This window comes from Primulina eburnea, chromosome 3 (assembly GCF_022965805.1).
Source record: "Primulina eburnea isolate SZY01 chromosome 3, ASM2296580v1, whole genome shotgun sequence".
NCBI classification, from domain to species: Eukaryota; Viridiplantae; Streptophyta; class Magnoliopsida; order Lamiales; family Gesneriaceae; genus Primulina; species Primulina eburnea.
In genome coordinates this window covers 5,273,093-5,284,484 of record NC_133103.1, presented here as the reverse complement: position 1 = coordinate 5,284,484, position 11,392 = coordinate 5,273,093, and the positions used below count along the sequence as shown (strand labels likewise).

At 35.5% G+C, this 11,392-nt stretch overlaps 2 protein-coding genes across 3 annotated transcripts; both read left to right on the top strand.

The window, feature by feature from the left end:
• The first annotated feature begins 800 nt into the window (after positions 1-800).
• Positions 801-3,901, top strand: LOC140825661 (eukaryotic translation initiation factor 5-like). The gene is made up of 3 exons (XM_073187558.1): positions 801-958; positions 1,904-2,155; positions 2,239-3,901. The coding sequence occupies exon 3, from the start codon at positions 2,262-2,264 to the stop codon at positions 3,612-3,614; it is 1,353 nt and encodes a 450-aa protein (XP_073043659.1). The 5' UTR covers positions 801-958; positions 1,904-2,155; positions 2,239-2,261; the 3' UTR covers positions 3,615-3,901.
• A 2,914-nt stretch (positions 3,902-6,815) lies between these two features.
• LOC140825659 (uncharacterized) lies at positions 6,816-11,290 on the top strand. 2 transcript variants are annotated; one of them, XM_073187555.1, is made up of 6 exons: positions 7,105-7,243; positions 7,333-7,784; positions 7,943-8,305; positions 8,434-10,422; positions 10,514-10,886; positions 11,018-11,289. In XM_073187555.1, exons 2-6 carry the CDS (start codon positions 7,388-7,390, stop codon positions 11,085-11,087), a joined length of 3,192 nt encoding a protein of 1,063 aa, XP_073043656.1. In that variant the 5' UTR covers positions 7,105-7,243; positions 7,333-7,387; the 3' UTR covers positions 11,088-11,289. The 2 variants fall into 2 exon arrangements, with proteins under 2 accessions (XP_073043655.1, XP_073043656.1); XM_073187554.1 differs by having other exon boundaries at positions 6,816-7,784; positions 11,018-11,290.
• Positions 11,291-11,392: the final 102 nt, after the last annotated feature.

Sequence of the window (11,392 nt, the reverse complement as noted above, 5' to 3'; positions counted from 1 at the left end):
TGATACCTCAATTTAACTAAGTATTCAGATTATAATTACACGAGTGAAGTGACGTAAACCTCTCTATTTTGAGAGAAAGACATAAACACAAACTTGTGTAAATCGATTGAAAATGTTGAATGAATAATAATACACAAATCTTCTACTCAATCATGCTCATGAAATTTTTTTTATTGTCAAAACTATATGTTGAATGGACAAGTATAACAGATCTTCTAATCAATCGTACTCATCAAAAATAATTTTTTTGTCAAAACAATTAGTTTTGGCTAGCTACAAATATGGATTAGACTGACCACCAACTAAAATAATTTTATTCTCAGAAAACAAAACAAAAGCAATACAAATTTATTTACAATAATAAACACGGTATAAAATAAAGTAATAATAAATTTTAAAACCGAACAATGATAAAAAAAATCTCCAACCAAAATTCTTTATTTGTAAAAGACGTATTTATTATAAAATAAACATTGCACATCAAGATAATTATTAAAGTAATTTTTACAAACAAAAAAATAAGATAAAAACTCGTGTAAGACGGTCTCACGGGTCGTATTTGTGAGGCGGGTATCTTATTTGAGTCACCCGTTAAAAAGTATTACTTTTTATTGTGAATATGGATAAAGTTGACCTATCTCACAGATTAAGACCCATGAGACGGTCTCACATAAGTGTCCCTCAAAAAATAATAATAAACGCCGAGATACATATAGATATTAATATTAGTTAATTAATTATTAATTATTAATATAGAAAATATATGGATAGATATATAAATTATATCTATTACGCGTCTAATCGAAAAGGCTAGGGTTTCCTGCCTTCCCCCCTATAAATATACACACGCTCTTCGTAATGTATCTTCCCCATCTAGTCTCAACCACGTATTCGAAGGTTAAAATCTCTTCCTGATATTTCTTCACTTTAAAGTTTCCCTTCTCCTACCAGTTAAAAGGTATTTTTCGGTCTCCAATCTTCCGATTTCTTTCGTTGTTTCGTCCTATTTTGGATCTACGTGTTTCAATTTGAGTTTTGTTGATCAGTTTTTTTATCGATCCAGTTTGTTGTGTTGCTGCTTTTGCGTGGTTGATTTATAGATCTGTATTTTCATGCGATTTATTTTCTTTTGTTTGATTGAGATTGGGATTGGGATTATGGTGTAAGTGGTTTAATTGATTTAGGATTTGAGATGAATCTGGATTTCATGTTGATTGTTTTTAGTTTTGAATTTGTTAGTGGTCGTTTGGATCTGAAAATGGAGATTTTAAATGGATTTCAGCTGATTTTAAAATATGGACTCTGAATTTTAATCTATGACCTACGCAGTTGTGATTGAATTTCTTTGCTGTTATCTTTTCAAAACATGTTCTAAAATTCGATTTGAGATTGTGAATATTGAATATTATATTTATTTATATACGCGCGAGATTCCACATGATTACTTGTATAATATTTGCATAGAAAGATATAATTTCCGTCAATAGTTATGGATACCATAATAAGAGTAGACATGTTAAGAATAAAAAAACCACCATCTTCACTTATTTTATCAGTAGGGTTTGGTTACCTGGAGGGGTATCTATTTGAACTTGCTCTGTGTGGTCTTTCTTGTACTTTTTCCGTGTTTTGGATCAGAGGACTGCTAATATGAGCTCTCATGTTATGTATAAATGTCATGGCTTATCAAAAGTGTGCTGTTGGGATTAACAATGATGAACCAATGATCTGAACATTATTATTTATGAGTTTAACACCTATCCTTGAAGTTCAAATTATTGATTTAAATCTGATCATAAAAACTATCTAGTTCAACTGATCAAGGACTTTATCATTTTCGTAGTCTTCTTTTTTAATTGATAGTATTTGGGTATTTATACTTGGATTCTGTAAATTTTTACAGGCATTGGTTGGTACAACTGCTGTCACTGCAGTCAGCAAAAGTGGAGGAAGTCAAGTTAGAAACGTTTTTTATGTCTGAACAGGCCACTTTCTTTTTATCATCGATTGGGTTACTTGGAGAATACTGTCCTTGGTCAAGAAAAAAAGATAGGCATTTTGCTTTCAAAATTGGCTGCACTCATCAAGAGTCTTTGCAAGGATATAAGATACACGGCCAAGATTTCCAGTTTATGTGGACTGCCACTTTAGCTAGGTATTTTTACCATACCCAAGATGAGTTATTTTTTCATTTATCTTTAAAAAGATAGCCTGCTTAATTTCTGAGTTTTCATGCAGAGATACATACTAAAGTGGGGAAAATGGCTCTGCTAAATATTGGCGCTGGAAACCAAGATGACGCCTTTTACAGGTATAAGATGCCTAAAATGATGACCAAAATTGAGGGTCGTGGAAATGGCATCAAGACCAATATAGTCAATATGGTTGACATTGCGAAGGCCTTGGCTAGACCTGCTGCTTACACCACAAAGTATTTTGGTTGTGAACTGGGAGCTCAATCCAAGTTTGATGAGAAAACTGGGACTTCCCATGTCAATGGGGCCCATGATACGGCAAAACTTTCTGGACTCCTCGAGAACTTCATCAAGAAGTTTGTCCAATGTTATGGTTGTGGGAACCCTGAAACTGAAATTATTATCACAAAATCACAATTGATTAATCTCAAATGTGCAGCTTGTGGTTTTGTATCAGATGTTGACATGAGGGACAAGCTCACAACATTCATTCTCAAAAACCCTCCTGAGGCAAAGAAAGGATCAAAAGACAAGAAAGCAATGAGGAGGGCTGAGAAGGAGCGGCTCAAAGAGGGTGAGACTGCCGATGAAGAATTGAAAAAACTTAAGAAAGAAGCCGCAAAGAAGAAGGGTTCAACTGGTAATTTGAAGGATGCAGCCCCAAAAGTACCCATCAAGAAGAAATCCCATCACTCTGATGAGGACCATTCGCCATCAGGTAACCAGGAAGATGAGAATGAAGCAGCAGTTGTTGCTGGTGGCGACAGTGATGATGACGTTGAGTGGCAAACCGACACCTCTGCTGCAGCTGCACAACAAAGAATTCAAGAGCAGTTAAATGCCGTTACTGCCAGTATGGTCGTGCTTTCGGCCAATGAAGATAAGCCAAAATCAGGGAAGAACTCTCCAGGAAGAGAAGAGAAACCTAAAGTTAGTGGACAGACAAACGGGGTTAAATCCAATGCTTACGTGGAACTTGTTGATGCAATAAAGGATTATCTTTCAAAAGGTTCTCCTGCAGACAAACTCAAACCCTTTTTGGAATCTCTCACTGGCACTGCCCAAGAGATAACTGATGCCCTTTTTGAAGCTCTGTTCGAGGGAGTTGGAAAAGGTTTTTCGAAGGTGGTCGTGAAGAAGAAGAACTTCGTTGCTGCTGCAGTTCAGGAAGAGGATTCACAGCCAATTCTTCTTCATGCCATAGAGAGCTTTTGTGGGAAAGCAAGCCCCGAGGCAGTAAAAGAAGTGGGTTTGGTCGTGAAAGCACTTTATGACAACGATATGCTGGAAGAAGAGTTCATAGTGGAATGGTTCGAGAAAGGCTTGCATGGTGTCAATAAAAGCTCCCCAATTTGGAAAAATGTGAAGCCGTTTGTGGAGTGGCTGCAGAGTGCGGAATCTGAGACCGAAGAAGAGTGACACTCTTGTCTCTACCAAGTCCATTTTTCCTATGATATTTCTCCTATTTCTATTTCTGTTGGTGCATCTTTACTGGTTTACAGTAACTTCTGTGATTGATAATAATGCCATCGACTTGGTTCGAGTGGAGTAGTAGTTTGATATTCTCAATGTGTGTTTGAGTTTAGTTCTTCTCAGTGTGTGGTTTGTCAAGTTTTGTTGCTGTGATCGAAGCCTTTATGTAGACTTTTGCGTCCTTGGTATATTTGTTCTAGCGTGTCAATGGAATTTGATTAAACTAGCTTGAAGTATCTATCGCTCGTAGATATGTAATAATAATTTTAAAGCAATAAAATTAAAATATCTAATAAAGATACATTTTATTACATATAGAACATCATTAATTGAAAATATTTTAAGACAATGTTTATCTATCCAGACACACTAGAAAAAATATTCGAAAAACCATAATTTATGTGGATAAGAGTACGCTCATCGACAATTAATTATCAAACAAAATATTTCAATGAAAAAACTCTCACAGCTAAATAAATAAACCTACAGTAATAATAATTTAAACTAATACGATATTATCACAAATTTCCAAGCATGCTTCTCGTTGCTAACATTTGAAGTATAAACATTCCAATAAAAGTTCATAATAAATAAATAACATAATATAGATACTATTTAATTTCCTAAAATATATGAAAATTAATTGTACTTATTTACAAAATTATCCCAACTTTCTTTTTTTTTGAATTTTCATGCGTATAGGGTTTAATTTCCGAAAATAAATGCAAGACGGACTGATTTTGCATCTCTTGATGGAATCTATGTCAAATACATAATTCACTTAAAATTAACAAACAAAAATTACTTTATGTTACATTAAAATATTCATTTTATTCTGATGCTTTTAATTTTCATTCAAGTTTAATACAAGTAACAAAATTCTTTTACTTCTATAAGTACATAATTTATAGAAAAAGTTGTTAAATAAGCAATTTTTGCAACATATTATTTTAAATTAAATAGCATCAAATTCGTTTTTGTATTGTTTCTGGATTTGATTTAAATGAAAATCAGAACCGTAATAGTAAATAATCTTAATATATGATGGCCTCCATTTGCAAGAATCCTTATATCTGAGTTTTGATTTCATTCCAGGCGAATTTCCTCCAGAACTTGGAAATCTTACACGTTTAGAGTGACTGAGCATGCGGGGAGCCTCTCTAACAGGGAAGATTCCATCTTTTATCTTCAACACATATTCGATGATAACACTCGATCTTTCTGGAAGCCTGCCGGTCGACATGTATTTTAATCTTCCAAACCTGGGAGGGCTTTTGCTCTAATCTAATAATCTAACAGGCCGAATTGTTCTTATCACTATCCGAAAACAGCTTCACAGGTGACATACCTAGAGGAGTTTGAAATCTCACAGGGCTGCAATATCTTTTTTAAAAGATTTCATGCGTGTATGCGACAGAATAAACGTCTGTTCCTGATGATAATTTCCCGTGAGTAGCTAAATGTTATTGCATTTGACAGATGGACCGCTTAATTTTCAACAACATAATTAGAAATGATGGAACTTTCTGTCAATAATTTTTCAGGTCGTCTGCCATGAACAATGTGACTTTGGCTTCCCACTCTTGAAGAGATTCATTTGTCCGACAACAGATTGACGGGGATGAAACGTTTAACACAAGACCAAAAATTATAGTGTCACATTTTATTTACCTATATTCATGTCAGCGCACAGTGCATTAAATTGTGTGCTTATGGATTTGGCTGTTAGGTCTATGAGTTCAAACAAGTGCGTGTCTATTTGTCAATGCTGTCTCATATCTCTTAGGGATCAGTCTTACTCTTTTTCTACATCCAGTCAGTATTTCTCTTTAAGATTTGACGTCGCTCTTTCAGAGCTACCTAACCAATTAGATCAAGCGACATAACATCAACAACTTGACGCACGAGAACTTCTCTAAATGTCACCCATCTCATGAAAATTCTGAAATTGTGTTAAAACGGCTTGCAATGAATAAAATGGTAAGAAATAAGAAACATACGAGACATTATTTAGGATTTTTCACTATTTTTGTAATATTATTTTTTCTCTTCTTTCAACTTGTTAATTGTTCTCTTTTGCTTTTCATATTTCTAGACAGAAATTCTATAGTTTAGATTTCCATGGCCTTGCGTGACAAAACTTTATTCGACCAAAATCTCGAAATTTTATTAAATAGTGAATTTTGAGATTTGCATATTATTTTAAATTATACTTCGGTTATGAACTAAAATTGAGAAAACGACTTTAATTTTTTAAACAAAAAATTCTTATGAGATCTACACATGAAAAATCATTATTATTATTATTTAAATATGTATCGATTTTATATGTCTGACCTTAACCTTTTTTAAGTAGTTGTCAACTTTTCCTTTTCCTACATACATACCTACGTACCTCCATTGTTACGTATTCTCGAAGAATGAGGGTATTAACCGTTTTTGGAAGGAAAAATATATATTATTTTTGATCGAAATCGAACCCAAGAAGTGCAGCGTTATGCTGTTTAAACCACATAAACCTAACCGAAATCAATTAATCCTAATAATAACTGAATCAAAATCCAATTTTATTTATTTATTTATTTATTTTTATCTAAAACTGCAGTCAAAGTTTGCTAATGACATCCAATTTTAATTTTCAACAAATAACTAAGTTTTAAATATTATAAAAAAAATTTGATTTTTGCACAAACCAACTCGCATATTTTTTTAGGACGTGAGAATTCGATGCCTCTATTTTTTTTTTCTGCGTTAGGTAAATCCTCAAACTTAACACAATAGCTTACATGCAAACCATGTTAGCCAGTACAAACTCGCTCGATAAAGTGATGTTAATATATAGAAAGTATCAAACTCCTGATCATTAGCCAAACACTGGTTTATCCCACCAACTCAGACTCAGATAACAACTGGCATATCTCGATTCGGTAAGTGAATGAATTATGTTTAATTTTAGTCTGGAAAAAAAAAAAGAAGAAAAATCAAGCCAAAAGGTAACCGGGTTTGTTTTGACATTGTCCAGAGACTGTGGTCCCTGTGTGGATTTATTTCCTCTATTAATATATTTGTCCCAACTTCCCACCTTACTCAACCACCATATACATACTGAAATTAATATTTCGATCGTTTTGCTGAGAAGTCTTGATATATATATACTCAAGTCTTCCCAGAAACTTCGTCAACAAAAATTCATGACGAAATCAGTCTTCTTCGTCGCAACCACAGCATTACTTTTTCTGTACAGGATCACAATTTGCTCTGCTGAAGTAGATTTTAACTTAACCACTGACCAGAACGCACTTGTTGCTTTTAAAAACTCAATCACTTTGGACCCTTATCAAGTCTTGGCCAAAAACTGGTCCAGTGATGCATCCGTTTGCAGCTGGATTGGTGTGTCTTGCGACACCGACGCCAGGAATCAACGAGTCACATCTTTAAATTTTTCGGGTTTTAGTTTGGGTGCAATCCTTGCTCCAAATCTTGGAAACTTGACGTTTCTCTCTTCTTTAGACCTCGGCTTGAACAATTTCACAGACTCCATCCCACCCGAGCTGTCTAATTTGCGCAGATTAGAGGTGATCTATTTAGATTCCAACGAATTCACAGGAGAAATCCCATCATGGTTTGGAACCTTACCAAGACTTGAGGTATTGTTTCTGGGCAGAAACAAATTCTCTGGCAGCATCCCAACATCATTATTCAACAACTCAAAGCTAAGGATGTTAGGAATGGCGTACAATTTTCTAGATGGGAATATCCCATTAGAAATCGGCAATATTTCTTCTTTGGAAACATTCGATCTCAAGTATAACGCCATTACGGGTGTGATACCACACGGTATCTTTAACATGTCTTCACTTGCATCCATTGATCTTACTGGCAATAGCCTGTCAGGTAGTCTTCCACCAGATATGTGTGATAATATGTTGAAACTCAAACGACTTCATCTCTCTAGTAATCTGCTTCATGGAGAAATTCCATACAATATATACAAGTGTGAGGAGCTCCAAGTGTTGTCCTTATCTTTTAATCATTTCAGTGGCAGCATAACGAGTTCAATCGGCAGTCTAACAAAGCTCCAAAATCTGTATCTTGGGATAAATGATTTCCAGGCCGGTGCGTATCTTTTTCTATTTGAACCAAAAACATGTTATATGATTGATAAGAAAGTGGTTAATGCTTTTGTTCAAGTGTCGTTATTGTATTATTTCTTTACTTGATTTACATGAAAATCAGAATCATATCCTTGTATCTGAATTTTGATTGCACTCCAGGCGAAATTCCTTCAGAACTTGGAAATCTTACACGTTTAGAGTTATTGAGCATGCGGGGAGCCTCTCTATCAGGGAAGATTCCATCTTTTATCTTCAATATGTCTTCGATGACATCGCTTGATCTAGCCAACAACAGTTTATCTGGAAGCCTGCCGGTTGACATGTATTTTAATCTACCAAACCTGGAAGTACTGTCGCTCTATTCTAATAATCTAACAGGACGAATTTTTCATCACTTATGGGGATGTAAAAGGCTTTCCTTCTTATCATTGTCCCTGAACAGCTTCACAGGTGAGATACCTAGAGGAGTTGGAAATCTCACGGGGCTGCAAAGTCTTTTTCTACCTTATAACAACTTTAAAGGTGTGTTTTACAGAGAATATTTGATATTGACTTCTTTTTTAACGATTTCATTCATATGGCGACAAAATACACTTCGGTTCTTGATGATAATTTCCCATGAGTAGCTAAAAGTTCTTGAATTTTGACAGGTGGATTGCCATCGGAGCTGGCGAACCTTAATCTTGTGAAATTAAATGTCGCTTTCAATGAATTATCCGGATCTATTCCATCCTCTATGTTCAATATTTCAACATTAGAAATGATGTCACTTAATAACAATAGTTTTTCAGGCCGTCTTCCATCAACAATGGGACTTTGGCTTCCTAGTCTTGAAGAGATTTATTTGTCTAACAACAGATTCAGTGGGGTAATTCCAAGCTCCATAAGCAATGCTTCTAACCTTAATAACTTGGACGTGGGCACCAACTCATTTTCAGGCCCAATACCTGATTTTAGTAATCTAAAACTCTTACGCCGCCTTTTGATGGGAGAGAATAATCTAACAGGAGAACACTACAATCAAGAAATGAGATTCTTATCTTCATTAACAAATTGTCGACAGCTGGAGTCAGTAGAAGTATCATTAAATCAGCTCGATGGAATCCTCCCAGCCTCAATCGGAAATTTCTCGGATTCTCTCCAGGTCTTCAGGGCATTTGGATGCAGAATTAAAGGGTCCATTCCTCAAGAGATGGGAAACTTGACTAGCTTGAGAGATTTATACTTGGATAGCAATGAATTGACAGGATTCATCCCAAGAACATTAGGGAAATTAACAGGACTCGTGCGTGTATATCTTGAATACAATAAGCTTGGAGGATACATCCCCAGTGACCTTTGTCAGTTAAGAAATTTGGGTGATTTGTACCTGAGTAACAATATGCTGATTGGCCCGATTCCTGAATGCGTTGGTGAGCTCAAATCCTTGAGAAGATTATATTTAGACTCCAACAAATTTGAATCCCGTGTACCCTTTAACTTGTGGAACCTGAATGACCTCTCGGCCTTAAACTTGTCGACAAACATTCTTAACGGCTCCTTGCCACCTGCTGTTGGAAATCTTAAGGTTATCAGAGAACTAGACTTGTCATGGAATCAGTTCTCAGGTGAGATCCCTAGTAATATTGGCGATCAAGAATCCTTATCTTTCCTTTCTTTGGCGCAAAACATATTAGAAGGATCTATTCCGGGGTCAATTGGAAATCTAAAAGGTTTGGAATCCTTAGATCTCTCCTTCAATAATTTGTCTGGATTCATTCCAATATCACTAGCAGAACTCAAATTCTTGCGATACTTCAATGTGTCTTACAATAGACTAGAAGGGCCAATTCCCACTGGAGGAAACTTTGCAAACTTCACTGCTCAATCATTCCTCAAGAACTCCGGTCTATGTGGTGAAACTCGTTTACAAGTTCCAACTTGTCAAGGAAAAACAAGGTCGAATAATACTGTCAAGCTGTTGAAGTATGTTATACCCCCATGTATATTAGCAATCTTGATAGTGGCTTTGATTGTTATACTAATTCGGAGAAGAAAATCGAACAGAGGCACACCAGAGTGTGAAAGCGCATTAATTGATTCATGGGGTGGAATTTCTTATCAAGAGCTTGTACAAGCAACAGATGACTTTCATGAGAGCAAATTACTCGGAAGTGGAAGTTTTGGTTCAGTATTCAGAGGAGTGCTTTCGGATGGCTCAGTAATTGCTGTTAAAGTTTTCAGTTTACATTCAGACAGAATAGCCAAGAGCTTCAAGACAGAAGGTGAAGTTCTAAGCAAAATTCGCCATAGGAACTTAGTTAAAATCATTGGATGCTGCAGTTATAGAGATTTCAAAGCTTTGGTTTTAGAGTACATGCATGGCGGGAGCCTTGATGATTGGCTTTATTCCCAGAAGTTTTGTTCGTTGGATTTGTTACAAAGGTTGAACATAGCAATGGATGTTGTGTCAGCCTTGGAATATCTTCATCTTGGCCACACATCAGTTATCATTCACTGTGATTTAAAGCCGAGCAACATTTTGTTGGATGATGATATGACTGCCCACATTAGTGATTTTGGTATCGCCAAACTCTTTGACCAAGGGGAGTTAATGGCTCAAACCAAAACCCTGGCAACGATCGGATACATGGCACCGGGTAAAAATTTTCTGCACTACATATAATCCCACTTCAAAATGTTGAATCTGAACATAACTTTAAGCTGTCCAAATGTTCAATATCAATGCAGAATATGGGACTCAAGGAATAGTATCCACCAGCGGTGATGTGTACAGCTTTGGTATAGTGCTGTTGGAGACTTTCACAAGAAAAAAGCCGACAGATGAAATGTTTAACGAGGAAACGAGCTTGAAAGATTGGGTGAACATCTCACTACAGAAGAACACAATACTCGAAGTTGTGGATATCAGTTTGCTTAAACCAGAAGACCAGGATTTCTCTGCAAGGGAGCAATGTGTGTCTTCTGTTCTCGGTTTGGCAATGAGTTGTTTGGCCATTTCACCTTCAGCCCGGATCGGAATCAGGGAAGTTTCCACTAGACTAGAACAGATTAGAACCGTGTTTCTAGCAACTTCCGCTTATAAGTCCACAGACAGAAAAAAGTATGGACCTGAAGTTTTACAACCAAATTATTTGGATAAGTGGTTTTTTTGAATATATAATATTGTCTTGAAGTGTTTGTTGATACTTGATACCAACTGATTTCACCCTTTTTGTTTCTGGTCTGATGCAGAAGGTCACTACAAGACATGGGTCGGCGGAGAAAACTGGGAGAGAGGTCAAATATGCATGAGGAAGACTAAATATGTTTTGTAAAAACCATATGTAAATTTTTTATTTTTTTTTCACATTAGGTGTTGGAGAGCGAGGGAGTGAAATAAGTGATCACTCGATTTTTTGTTACCTACACTCCACTTTTATGTATAATATAAGTGCATAAATATGATGTTGTTATGATATAATTGAAATATTTTCTTGGGAAATGTATATTAATTGTAACTTGTAAGGTTGAGATTGAATTAATTATGTTGAATGTATTGTAATAATTACAAATCTATTTGTCTGTATTTTATTTAAAATGCAAACATTCATTCCCTTCAATTCAATG

What these genes read in the sequence shown, in the direction of transcription:
- LOC140825661 (XM_073187558.1), top strand. Translation starts at nt 2,262, where the DNA reads ATGGCTCTGCTAAATATTGGCGCTGGAAACCAAGATGACGCCTTTTAC.
- LOC140825659 (XM_073187554.1), top strand. Translation starts at nt 6,860, where the DNA reads ATGACGAAATCAGTCTTCTTCGTCGCAACCACAGCATTACTTTTTCTG. An exon ending in ACCTTATAACAACTTTAAAG is followed by an intron (nt 8,306 to 8,433) that starts GTGTGTTTTACA and finishes GAATTTTGACAG; the next exon opens with GTGGATTGCCATCGGAGCTG. An exon ending in GATCGGATACATGGCACCGG is followed by an intron (nt 10,423 to 10,513) that starts GTAAAAATTTTC and finishes ATATCAATGCAG; the next exon opens with AATATGGGACTCAAGGAATA.